At 40.1% G+C, this 13,382-nt stretch overlaps 1 protein-coding gene across 2 annotated transcripts; it reads left to right on the forward strand.

The window, feature by feature from the left end:
- The first annotated feature begins 5,076 nt into the window (after positions 1-5,076).
- On the forward strand, positions 5,077-10,354 carry LOC121795193 (homeobox-leucine zipper protein ANTHOCYANINLESS 2-like). 2 transcript variants are annotated; one of them, XM_042193657.1, is made up of 9 exons: positions 5,077-5,830; positions 5,904-6,115; positions 6,205-6,322; positions 6,404-6,982; positions 7,060-7,161; positions 7,254-7,457; positions 8,769-8,943; positions 9,029-9,399; positions 9,776-10,354. In XM_042193657.1, the coding sequence occupies exons 1-9, from the start codon at positions 5,657-5,659 to the stop codon at positions 10,100-10,102; spliced, it is 2,262 nt and encodes a 753-aa protein (XP_042049591.1). In that variant the 5' UTR covers positions 5,077-5,656; the 3' UTR covers positions 10,103-10,354. The 2 variants fall into 2 exon arrangements, with proteins under 2 accessions (XP_042049591.1, XP_042049592.1); XM_042193658.1 differs by having other exon boundaries at positions 5,907-6,115.
- Positions 10,355-13,382: the final 3,028 nt, after the last annotated feature.

Here is a 13,382-nt window from a genome sequence, read left to right on the forward strand (position 1 = left end):
AAGTCAAGCATTAGCTAACGTTTTAATGACATTCTTCCAAGTCGATAATCTTTGACGCTTTAGCTTGATCTTTAGCTTCCTCATCATCATCTTCAGAATCTTCATCGTCTATTAACAAAATTACAAATATTAACATATAATATAGTTAGATAATCCAGAATTTTATAAAATAAAATAAGATCTTACCATTAGAATATCCATGCAACCAATTATGCGTGCAAATAAGAGCTTGCACTTTTTCAGGAAGGAGTCTATTTATGTATTTGTTTAAGACATGTGCTCCAATGCTAAAGGAAGATTCAGATGCTACCGTTGTTACAGGAATACTAAGCACGTCACACGCCATCCTAGCAAGTACTCCAAAATTGCCGGATGAATGATCTTTCGAATACTTAAGCAAATCGATTTCAGCATTTTCATCCATCGGAATATCTTCCAAATATACATCCAATGCTGACTTTGCGTCGGAAGTTAGACCTTTGTGCCTCTTATATCCCTAAAACAATAATATTAAAATGTAAGTAAAAATGATAAATAGAATTAATTAGATACAAATATAAATACAAAGAAATATTAAAGAAAAACAGATTACTTACAGCCGTACATTTGGATTCATTTTCCTTACTCCTCCCCCACCTATGAATTTAGGCTCTCCGACTTCGTGATTAGAACTCCCACTAGATTGAGGACCTTTAGACAAAGATGCATCAACCATTTTTTTCTTGTACTCTTATATAGAGTATACAATTTCATCTTCAACCTATTGACTTTGTCCTGACTTGAAAGAGGATCAAGTGTTGAGTAACAATACTCCACAAGTTTCAACTTCATTCTTGGATCAAACACGGCTCCCATAGAGAGAATGTCGCTATAATCTTCCCAACATTTCTCGAACTTTGATCTCATCAAAAGAGACATCGACCTTACCACTTCATCGTGACTTCTAGAATTCATCTCCAACAATCGAGCAATATTCCACACTTCCATAAAATACAGATTGGAAGTAGGATATGATGAACCAGAAACTAAAGTAGTAATTTCATAAAATGGTTCCAAGAATTCACACATTACTTTTCCTCTTTCCCAATCTTCTTCTGTCGGACAATGCTTATAAGCTAAATCATCACATTCAAGCATAGAAAAAACTCGATGATATTTAATTCCACTAGCAAGCATCAAATACGTGGAATTCCAATGTGTATGCACATCCATGCACAATGAAGTAGTAAATTCAATATCAACTTTTCGTGCACATTCCTTAAACTTGATCATTCTCGCTTCTGATGCTTTTACATATTTGATACTAGCTCTAATTTTATCTAAAGCATCACTAGCTAATTTCAATCCTTCTTGTACAATAAGATTCAAAATATGTGCACAATATCTCACATGAAAATATTCCCCATTGCACAATAATGAGTTTTGCAACTGAAGCCGTGTTTTCAATAATATCACCATGGCGTTATTAGCAGAAGCATTATCCAAAGTCAATGAAAAGATTTTCCTATCTATTTCCCAATCCACCAAAATGTCAGAAATCTTTTGAGCTAACTCAGGTGCAGAATGTGGAGGAGGCATTGAACAAAATGCAAGTATTTTGCTATCCAATTTACATTTTTCATCCACATAATGTGCAGTCAAACACATATACCCTGAATTAGTGCAAGCAGTCCAAATATCAGATGTTAAGCACAACATTCCAGGAACACTATTCAATCTTATCCTCATTTTTTCCTTTTCGGATTCATACATATTCATGACATCCAAAGCATGAGTATTTCTAGAGATAAATCTTACACTAGGGTTCAAATACTTCAAAAGAACTCACATTTCTTTAAATTCAACCCACTTTAATGGAAGATTATGTGCAACTGATACCTTAATAAACAAATCCCGAACTATTTTTGGGTCTATCACATTATCTTTATCCCTTAACTTCCCATCATGATTAAGAAGCATAGCACCCACATCTCCAAAATTTGGTTTCTTCTTACAAACCAACATATGCCGACTAAAAGTGGAAGTTCCCATTTTCGTACCTTCATATTTCCATCTTTTAAGACAGTGATTGCACTTGACATTATTTCCATCTTTGTCGGGTTCTTCATTTGTGAAGTTATTCCAAACATCGGAAGTTTTTCATCTCGTCTTAGGCTTGGAATTACCTTGAATCTCCGCGTTTTCAATATTAATTGTTGAAGAGGAATCTTCCATTCTTAACAATTCTAAATCAAAAACATAAATATAAATATAATTAGCATTAATTAATCACTAGTCAAATAATCATGCATAACCAATTCATAAACTAACTAAAATGCCCAGTTTAGTTTAGCATCTACTGTATTCACACTAATCACTTATACATGTTTATTTGTTTAGTATAGAGTACTCAAACATAGAAGGGATGGAAATTTGTAACTCATAGTCATAGCAATATACGATATAGAAATCTCTAATTGCAATTAAAGATTGACATAAATTTAGTGTATTTTGAATTTGTGATCCTAATAAAAACATTTTTTTATTAAAAAAGTTGAATTGTGTCTGAACACCTCGTGTGTGCTTTTTTGTATGGTTAATGTTGAATATTTGAAAAGGGAATTTCTTGTGTAGGAGTCAAGCTAAAGAACATTTTCATACAATATTATATATACTCACACACCAGCAAAACAAATTAAATAAGTATGGATTCTCCCACTTGACCAAATATAGGAATGAATACAATTTACAGCTAAGCCATACTATCGTCAATAATAAAAAAATGCATTCACGCATAAGAGAGAGAAGGGGGAGGGAAACTCACCTGATGGAAGGGAGGAAGTGAGAACAAGATTATGAGGGTGAAAGTAATTTTTTAATAGTGAAAGAGGAACCGAACCGTCTTTAAAATCTGAAAAAGAAACAAAATTGAAGTGAAAAAGATGAAAAGAAACAAAATTGAAGTGAAAAAGATAAAGAGTCACTGCAGACATTTAATTATTAGGGTTTTTTTCTATAGCCCGTTGGGCTGACCCGACAGCTCGCCGGGCCAGCCAGAAAAAACCCGACAGCTCAATAGGGTCAGCCCGATAAGCCCGACGGGCTGTGATTTTTCGGCCCTAACCCTGTAATTTTAGCGGGTTTTTCGGGCCAACCCATCGGATTCGGGCTACACTGACATCCCTAATTACTGTCATTAACCGAGATACAGGGAAGTACCAAGTCCGAACTCGAGGAAGAATAGAAAAAGGAGTGTCAAAGGGCAACAATGTTCAACTAGTCAAGTATTTGGATTCGGGTTGCAGTTGTGGTAAGTGGCAGATGTGGAGAATTCCTTGTTCGGATCGTCAAAGGCATTTAACCACATAAAGGGGACCTTGCACTGTGGTGTCCGGTAAAATAAGCCCCCCTAACAAGATCAGAGCATGTATGCGTGCTCTTTGGATGTATGCATAATCATGCTGCCCATCACCCAATGGCATCGTCGCTTGGTGGATCAGAGATGTCATCAACAAACCACTGTCGTTTCTGTTTCTGCGTCAGGTATCCATCCCAACACATCTCTACACTTGCTGGGCCAATCTTCATATCCAACAGGGTAGTCACGGCTAGTGAAAACACGATCGTCTACTCTCAAACCCCACAGGCTTTGCACATTCTGTAAGGTTACGGTAACTTCACCAACTGGAAGGTGGAAACAGTGTGTCTCAGGCCTCCAGCGCTCGATCAAGGCAGTTATAAGCTCATTGTCCATCCACATCGGCCTTCCACATTCAACCACACCTCTGAACCCCCATACATCAAGCCAATACATCACATTTTCATGTATTGGCACTGCCCAAACCTTACTCTTCGTCCTACGAACTCTCAACACATTTGTTGTGCAATTTGCCAACAATGAGGCTGAAATGTGTTCGTTTTGATGAAATAGTAATGATGGATCCTCAGGTCCATAACATAACAGTTGTTCGGAACTTGCAGATGCCATCTACTTCAAAACATTCACCCAATATTTAATTTTTTTTTATAAAAACTCAACAATCTAACTAAATTGCAACTTCAATTGACAACGGCAATCTATATTCCAATTTGGAGACATCATCAAGATTCAAATTTTGCAACAAAAGGGGCGTAATTACAAAAACTGAATCAATTACTTCTACCCATTTAATTATATGCATATGAAATACACAAATTACGGAAAATCGACCAAAAAATCCATCAATTTCATCATAAACGCTAATTTTGCTAAATAATATGCATATGAAATACACAAATTACGAAATATCGACCAAAAATTTCCATCAATTTCATCATAACCCCTAATTTCATCATAATCCCTAAGTATAGGCAACAAAACAATAAAAATCGACCAAAAATCCCATCAATTTCATCATAAACCCTAATTTTGCTAAATTACGGAAAACCTGCACAAATTAAGCCATAAATGATGTATTTAGCCAAATTTAAGAACAATTACCGGAATATGGTTGCAAAATGGTGGAATTCGCCAGGATTAGCTGGGAATCGTCGGAATTTGCTGGGAATCGTCGCTTGGGTCGCCGCTTTCTGTCTGTGATGCGAAGTGTTCTGTCTTCTCTGCCTGTTTTAAAATCCGCCGGAAGACGCATAAGCTTTATGCGTCACTACCCAAAGATGCATAAGTGTTATGCGTCGCTAAGGAAAGATTATGTGTCACTATTTAAAGACGCATACTGCTTATGCGGCACTAAACAACGACGCATAATGGTTATGCGTCACTAAACAACGACGCATAACGGTTGTGTGTCATTCCCTGAGTCGGAATACAGCTAAAGCTCTTCATTAAAATGAAATTCCATTAACATGCATTACCAAAAAAAGAATTATTCCCAAAGAGAGAGACTCTCATTTTAATATTTTTTTAATTGCATTTCTGACGTGGAGGTCGACCTCCGTATACCGATAAACTTGGTCTAAGGGATTTGAGGCCTGAATCGGCATGGATGGCTAATCAGTGCAAATGATGTAAATGAAAATGGTGAATCGCCTACCACTTCTGCGCGCGTATATATATATGTGGGCTTCAAAGCATCCACATAGAATTGGGATATTAAACTTCGCTTCCCTTTCTCTGATTGCCATATCTTGTTGTTTTCTTCCCAGCTACTCTATCTTTCTGACCCCAAAAATACAAAAGCCTTTTTTGAGCCCTTTCCTCTCTCTCCCCCTCCCTCCCTCCATCTCTTGCTTTTGTTGGAGCTTTTTTCAAGTCAAGCATGCAGATATTGAGATAACTTTGAACACCAAGAAAAGCTCCTTCTGAAAACTATAGGTTTTCTGTCAGCGTGTTTATTTTTCTTTCTTCCCCAATTTCTATATTGATTAGTCGTCTTCACATTCGAAAAAGATCGAGTTTTTATTAAGCGAGATATAGGGGAGGAGAGAGAAGGAAGAGCAAAGCAGCAAAAACACAAGGGTTTTTCTTTGCTTGCCTTCTTTGTCTTTCTTTCTCTCACTAAGAACACCACACAGAGAGGCAGCTGGAGACATTTGCATTTGGGCCTTGTGTGTCTTCACCTCTCTTCTTTCTTCTTTTTCTCTGACTTTCTGCAAAACATTTTATACTATTTCTTGAAACAATCTCCCATAGTAATTCAAAAGTAGTACAGTAACTCAAAAGAGCGATTTTGATTTCATGAATTTTGGGGACTTTCTTGATAACAATTCTTGTAGTGGCGGCGGGGCAAGAGTTGTTGCTTTTACTAATAACAAAAACATGCCCGGCGGCGCAATCGGTGAGGCCCGCTTCCTCACTCAGTCCCTCTCTGCCAAGCCCATCTTCAACTCTCCCGGCCTCTCTCTAGCCCTTGTAAGTTGTAACCTCTCTATCCATCTGTCTCTTTCTCTCTATAGTTATACGCATGTGTATGTGGTGATGGCAGCAGACGAGCATGGAGGGGCATGGAGAGATTGCGAGGAACAATGAGATGAACAATGCTGGTGGGAGAAGGAGCAGAGGCGAAGAGCCCGAGAGCAGATCTGGCAGCGACAACATGGACGGCGTATCCGGTGATGATCAAGACGCCGCCGACAAACCGCTGAGGAAGAAGAGATACCACCGACACACTCCTCAACAAATCCAACAGCTCGAGTCGTACGTTTCCTTTTGTTTTTTGTTTTTTTTCTTTTTTTTTTATTTGGTTTTGATGATTCCTTGTTTGTTGTTTGTGGCGTCTGTTTTAGACTGTTCAAGGAGTGCCCTCACCCTGACGAAAAGCAAAGATTGGAGCTTAGCAAACGCCTCTCTCTCGAAATCCGACAGGTCAAATTCTGGTTCCAAAATCGAAGAACCCAGATGAAGGTATTCATCTCAGTGTGTGTCTGTGTTTTTTCTATTTTTTTTGAGGGAGAAGAGAATTTGAGGCCAATGCGTTCATTGCAGACGCAACTCGAGCGGCACGAGAACTCGATTCTCCGACAAGAAAACGACAAGCTCCGGGCGGAAAACATGTGGATTAGGGAGGCGATGCGCAACCCCATGTGCACCAACTGCGGCGGCCCCGCCGTGATCGGCGAGGTTTCCCTGGAGGAGCAGCACATCAGGATCGAGAATTCCCGCCTCAAGGACGAGCTCGACCGTGTCTGCGCCCTCGCCGGGAAGTTCCTTGGCCGCCCCATGCCCAACTCCACCTTGGACCTCGGGGTCGGCAGCAACGGCTTCGCGGTCATCCCCAGCCCGCTGCCCAAGCCGGCGATTCCCGTGAATCCGGTGGAGAAGTCAATGTACTTGGAGCTGGCGTTGGCCGCCATGGATGAGTTGGTGAAGATGGCTCAAAGTGATGAGCCTCTTTGGATTAGGGGATTGGATGGTGGGAGGGAGATGTTGAATCAAGAGGAGTATTTGAGAGCTTCCTCTCCCTGCATCGGCATGAAGCCCAGCGGCTTCGTCACCGAGGCCTCCCGGGGGATCGGGATGGTCATCATCAACAGCTTAGCTCTCGTTGAGACATTGATGGACTCTGTGAGTCAAATAAAAACTGAATCTTGATCAAAATCTTATTGAGCCTTGTGTGATTTCATCTTGTGTGTTTTTGACAGAACAAATGGGCCGAGATGTTTCCTTGTTTAATTGCAAGAACCTCAACTACACAAGTCATCTCTAGTGGTATGGGTGGAACAAGGAATGGTGCACTTCAACTGGTAATTGATAAGTACATAAAACCAATCACTTCATTTATTTAATCAATCAAATTTACATTAGGCCTCATATATGTAAAACTATGTTGTTTTAGATGAATGCTGCACTTCAAGTTCTGTCGCCGTTGGTGCCGGTGAGGGAGGTGAACTTCCTCCGGTTCTGCAAGCAGCACGCGGAGGGCATATGGGCTGTCGTGGACGTGTCAGTCGACAACATCCGGGAGGCTCACGCGTTCCCCAGCTGCCGGAGGCTCCCCTCCGGCTGCCTGGTGCAAGATATGCCTAATGGCTATTCCAAGGTGAATAGTACTCCATTTTTTTTACTCTCTCCCCCATTATTTTGCTCCTTGTCACTTATTGCAATTTACATAACTCCGTGCTTGTTTTAAAATTAAATCTTGCTCATTTATTTAGTCTCTCTAGAGTGGGTGCATAATGTGTGATAAATTGAGTTTGTTGGAGGCTTGGAGCAACTTACTTTCAATACATTCAACCAACACCACCACCTACACACACATTGTGTGTGAATTGTTGAAGAATCTAAGCTTATTTGTTTGTTTCTTTAAGAGTCGAGAAAATCTTATGACTTGAATTCGATAAGGAACCTTCCTAAAGTGTGATAAAATAATGGTATACAAGATGCTTCTCGTGAGACTAATATGAGGCAGTCGAGGGGGCTTAAAATAATGGATGGAAGCCTCTTTTTGCGCCTTGGGAGTTGGGACACATTAATTTCCTTATGATTTTAGTAGTAAATGCGTGTAATCAAAGGTTGGTAGAATAAAACAATGCATTTGATGTTTCTAATTACGATTTCAGATGCTGTCTCGATCCACGCCATCTTTTAACTACTGAATATTATTATTAATAATAATACTAATATTAGTACTTCCTCCGTCTCGGGCTACTCGCTCATTTCCTTTTCGGCTCGGAGATTAAGGAATGAGTGTATAGGAAAGTCAAAAATGACGGCTGTTAGTGAAATTTTTTACTAAAAATGGAAAGAGTGCAAGTAACTTGGGATGCCCAAAAAGGAAATAAGTGTGAGTAGTGCGGAACGTAAGGAGTATTACTTACGACTGTATATGGAGTACTCGGTTCCAGCCATGATATGTCTTCATTTTTCTACATGACCACTATTTAGTCAAATTTCAACACTGATATTCTTGTTTGCACGTGACACGTAGCATCTAATCTAGACATCTACCACCAAATCTTGCGGAATTTTGTGTTACCTGTATTTCGTATGCTGTGCTTCCCTTCTCACCCCATTAAATATTTTCTAATATTTCTTTCTTTGGGCGATCCCCAATTAATATATTATTTCATTTTTATTATTTTTAGTAAATGAACCCACGTTATACTAATTCTACTCACAATTATTATGAAACTAATAATAGTATATCGACATTCTAATACCCACTTTTCTACATAAAAGTCAAATAATTTTTTAACTCTGCGCTGGTCATATATGAGAAATTTAATTTGGACTATAGGGAATAACTAATAGTAACTATTTGTCTCTAATTTCTGTACTTGCAAGAAAAAAATTATTTTGTGGGGTTACCTTTTATTTTGAACATGGAGCCTTGAACTTTGACATATACTAGGTCACATGGGTGGAGCATATCGAGTATGATGAGAGCGTTGTCCACCAGCTCTACCGGCCACTGGTCAGCTCTGGCAAGGGCTTTGGTGCCCAACGGTGGGTCGCTACCCTCCAACGCCAGTGCGAGTGCCTCGCCATCCTCATGTCCTCCACAGTGCCCGCCCGGGATCATTCATGTAGACCCCCCTCCATATCTTTGTAATTATGCATGCATTTTATATAAAATTATGTTTCAAATGAATTGATCTTTGTGGCATGCAGCTGCGATCACGGCAGGTGGTAGGCGGAGCATGCTGAAGCTGGCCCAGCGCATGACCAACAACTTCTGCGCTGGCGTGTGCGCGTCGTCGGTGCACAAGTGGAACAAGCTGCAGACAGAGAACGTGGACGAAGACGTGCAGGTCATGACCCGTAAGAGCATCGACGACCCTGGGGAGCCACCCGGGATCGTGCTCAGCGCGGCCACCTCCGTGTGGCTGCCCGTGTCCCCTCAGAGGCTCTTCGACTTCCTCCGCGACGAGCAACTGAGGAGCGAGTGGGATATACTCTCCAACGGTGGGCCAATGCAGGAGATGGCTCACATTGGCAAGGGCCAAGACCATGGCAATTCTGTCTCGCTGCTACGTGCTAGTGTAAGTCCTCTTTTTTTTATTAATCGATTTAGAATCCCAAGTAGTAGGACAAAACACATTTCATGTAGTGGTCCAATGTGTTTGTTGTATGCATAAAGCATAATGCATAGGTGAAAATAATAGAGAGCCCGAAATAGGTAAATGACGAATCAGGAGTTTGTGTTTTATAGGAAAGGGTATGATTAGGTGGGACAATTTCGGAATCATGGTGAGTAAGGACAATTTGTCCTATTTTTCAGCATCTAGTTGATAGTATCTTATTTACTGTATTAAAATTGAGTATATTTTGACTTTTGAATAGTATTTGACGTCATGATTTGGTTTTGGAATTGTCAATTTATGCGTTGACAGTGACATGAGGTTTTTACAATGACAGGCGGTGAAGTCGAACCAGAGCAGTATGCTGATACTGCAGGAAACGTGCATCGACGCGGTGGGTTCGCTTGTGGTGTACGCGCCGGTGGACATCCCTGCGATGCACGTGGTGATGAACGGCGGAGATTCGGCATACGTGGCGCTGCTGCCCTCGGGATTCGCGATCGTACCCGATGGAGTAAGCGGGTCGCTGCTGACGGTGGCGTTCCAGATTTTAGTGAACAGCCTCCCGACGGCAAAGCTGACGGTGGAGTCGGTGGAAACGGTGAATAACCTAATCACGTGCACCCTTCAAAAGATCAAGGCCGCCCTCCAATGCGAGAGCTGATGATTTTATTTGATTTGCCTGCCTACTGCTCAATTTTTTGTTTTTCTTTTGAGAGTAGTACATTTTAACGTGTTGTATTCCTGAGTTGTTCGATACGATTGTTTGTTGGTGGGTGATTGAGGGGATGAGTCAAGAACGAACCGTGGTGGTGCGGCACAATACTGCTGGTTCGGGTATTGACTCTCCGACTTTCTGTAAACTGGATTCTTCCTTTTTCACTCATTAAGGTCATCCGCAACGCTGTCTTTTATCTGTCTCATCTCTTAACAATTCATGGGTCCCACTGTGCTTTTCACTTCATCTCTTAACTAAGAGACAGCACATGTAACCTTTCATCTCTTATCCGTCTCTTAACCATCTCATCCCTTAACTATTTATTCAATTTAATTTTTTATTTTTATTTTCAACAAATTCAATTAATAAAAACACGCTTTATTAAATAAAATAAAAATTACAACTTAAAATCCTAAAAAAATGCATAATTAAATTCGTTTCATAATAAATAAAAAAAGACATAATTTAAAATAAAATTTTATAGAAATTATAAAAACTACTCTGTCGGCGAATCATCCCCCGGAGACGATGGATGCGGAATACCAAGTTGTCCCGCCAGATACACAATGCCAGCATGATGAGTTTGAAATTGGGCAGACGTCATGCGGGAAGTGTCCGCCATCGTGGCGGTGAAGTGCATGGACATTAAGGAGGAGGGCGGCCCTTAGAAGCCCGCCTGGCTTGATTCGCCTCGGCCCCTCCTCCTTCTAGCCGCCTTCGCCGCCTTGGTCCCTTGCGGCCGACGGCGCCCACGGCAGGACCCCCCTGCATCGTCCGCTGTGCCCTCAACCTCCTGCGAGGCATCCTCTTGTACGGCGCTGCCTGAACTGCCCCCACTAGACGAGTATTGGCCACCCGTCGTGTGCTTCGTGCTGGACTGGACACCGCCGGCCCACCTTGCCTCGTCTTTGACGACCTCTCAAACATCGACATGTTTGAATTCTTTGCCGGTGTCGTCGAAATAGACGCGCAAAGCCGATCTCAAAATGTCGGCTCCCGTGGCTCCGCTTTGGTAATGAGCCGCTTCAGTCTTGTAAATGCCGCAGAATTTTTGACCTCTCTGTCGACTCGGTCAAAGTGAGCACGGAGCATCTTCAATGTGGGGCGGCGGGACCCCTTCGGCTTAATCTCGTTGTAGGCCTCAATGACCTTTTCCTAGAAGTACTTCCGGGTTTGTTGATTCCCGACGATGGGATCGTACGAGACGCTGATCCAGGCGCTGTACACAACCATCGTGTCCTTGCGGTTGTACGGATGCCGGCCTACATCCTCATCCTCCTCGGCCGCCTCCGCCTCTTCCTCCACGGCGTCGAATGCCCTGGAGCTTCCACCGCCTCGTCCTTCTTCCGAAGTGGGTTCATCCGGATAATCCTCCTTAATTTGGGATAATCCCTGCGAATACCTCAGGGCGGAGGGACGAGCATATGCATCCACATCAAAATGAGGTGGTTGGTACCCCGCCGGCGTCGACGAGCCTTGGGTGCCCAGCGTCGACGAGCCTTGGGTGCCCAGCGTCGACGAACTGGAACCCGAACCACCCAATACATTGTACATGCCCCCCAGTCGCCAAACGCGTTGATGTCAAACCCGCTGGAGCAGCCCTCGTTTCCGTCGCCGGACATTTTGTGATGAAAATTGGAGAGGTTAAATGAAAATTGGAGAGGAAATGGAGATGATTTGGGAAGAATAGATGTGTGTTTGTGTGTGTAATGAGGATGAAATAAGAGTATTTATAGAGTAAAAAAATAAAAATAACGGTCGAAAACGGTAATATTACCCTTTGATTTTTTTTTATTAAATTTGATTTTTTTTTAAAAATGATTTATTGGGTCAGCGTGACGAAGACCACTCGCTGGCTCGCCATCCTTCTCGGTGGGACGGGCGTCTCGGCGGGATGGTGACGAGACGGGACGCTGCAACGCGTCCCGCGCGGGTCTCGTCTTGATGGGACGAGATAAGAGACACCCGCGAGATGCGTTGTAGGTGCTGTTAACAATTTATTTCAATTACTAGTCCTTGTCTTTAATTTTTCCAAATTCACATATATTCCATGGTCTTGACATACCAAGTTGGCAATATGATTTGGTGTGAGCAACTAATAGGTTTTTGACAAGTTATCACTAACCATGTGTATTATGGAAACTAAATACACCTAATATATGGAAGATTTCATCAATTTATTGGCCTTTATTTCTTTTATTTGAAATTTTTTATGCATATAAACTTTATTTCTTATTTTAACTTTTTTATTAAAAATTAAAATTAATTAATTCGAACTTTATTAGTATACTTATTAATTAATTATTTACAACTTTTAATATATTTTATAACATGTAAAAACAATTAAAATATTTTTAAAAAGAAAATAAAATATACAGTAAAAAGTTAAACATGGAAGAAAACTTATTTTTTGATGAATATTAATTAATTAAAATTCCAAGAAAATTAAGTTGTAGTGATAATAAATTAGTATACTAAAATGATACTTTATTTTTTATTTTATAAAATATCTATAGAAGTAGTGATAAAATGTGACAATTTGAACTTTTTTAGTATATTGATTAATTAATATTAATTTTTAATAACATATAAAAAGTTATTGAAAAATATTAAAGGTGGGAGAAAACTTTAATTTTATTTTTGCTGAAAAATAAACTTAATATGCACCAAAATATTTAGTCGAAGAAATAAAAGCATAAAAATACGAAAAGTACTTTATATGCATTTAGTTTCAATAAGTATATAATTACACTTGTTAGCATATTTATAAATTAATTCCAATATTTAATACTATTTCAATAGTATACTATAAAAAATGAAAAATAAGAAAATAAAATTTATGTGCATCAATAATTTCAATAAAAGAAGCAAAGGCGAATAAATTAAGGAAATGTTCCATATATTAGGTGTATTTAGTTTCCATATTATATAGGATTATTGATAACATTTGTCAAAAAAACTATTAGTTGGTCACACCAAGTCATATTGCCAACATGGTATGCCAAGACCATGGAATATTTTCTCGTATGAGAGCTTCTTTGTTTGGCAATAATAATAATAATAAGAGTAAAAGTCAAAACTGGTCTTAAATATATGCCTAATTTATGATTTTTGTCATATACTTTATCTTTTAAATTTTTACATCATGAACATTTCAACTCTGATCACAATTGGTCATACACTAACAATTCTGTCAATTTTTAAACCGTTTTAACCCGATTTTGAC

Source organism: Salvia splendens, chromosome 3, assembly GCF_004379255.2.
Source record: "Salvia splendens isolate huo1 chromosome 3, SspV2, whole genome shotgun sequence".
In the NCBI taxonomy this organism is placed as follows: domain Eukaryota; kingdom Viridiplantae; phylum Streptophyta; class Magnoliopsida; order Lamiales; family Lamiaceae; genus Salvia; species Salvia splendens.

Coding starts and splice junctions, on each gene's coding strand:
- LOC121795193 (XM_042193657.1), top strand. CDS start 5,657: ATGAATTTTGGGGACTTTCTTGATAACAATTCTTGTAGTGGCGGCGGG. Junction 6,116..6,204: donor CAAATCCAACAGCTCGAGTC/GTACGTTTCCTT, acceptor CGTCTGTTTTAG/ACTGTTCAAGGAGTGCCCTC. Junction 6,983..7,059: donor TTGAGACATTGATGGACTCT/GTGAGTCAAATA, acceptor TGTTTTTGACAG/AACAAATGGGCCGAGATGTT.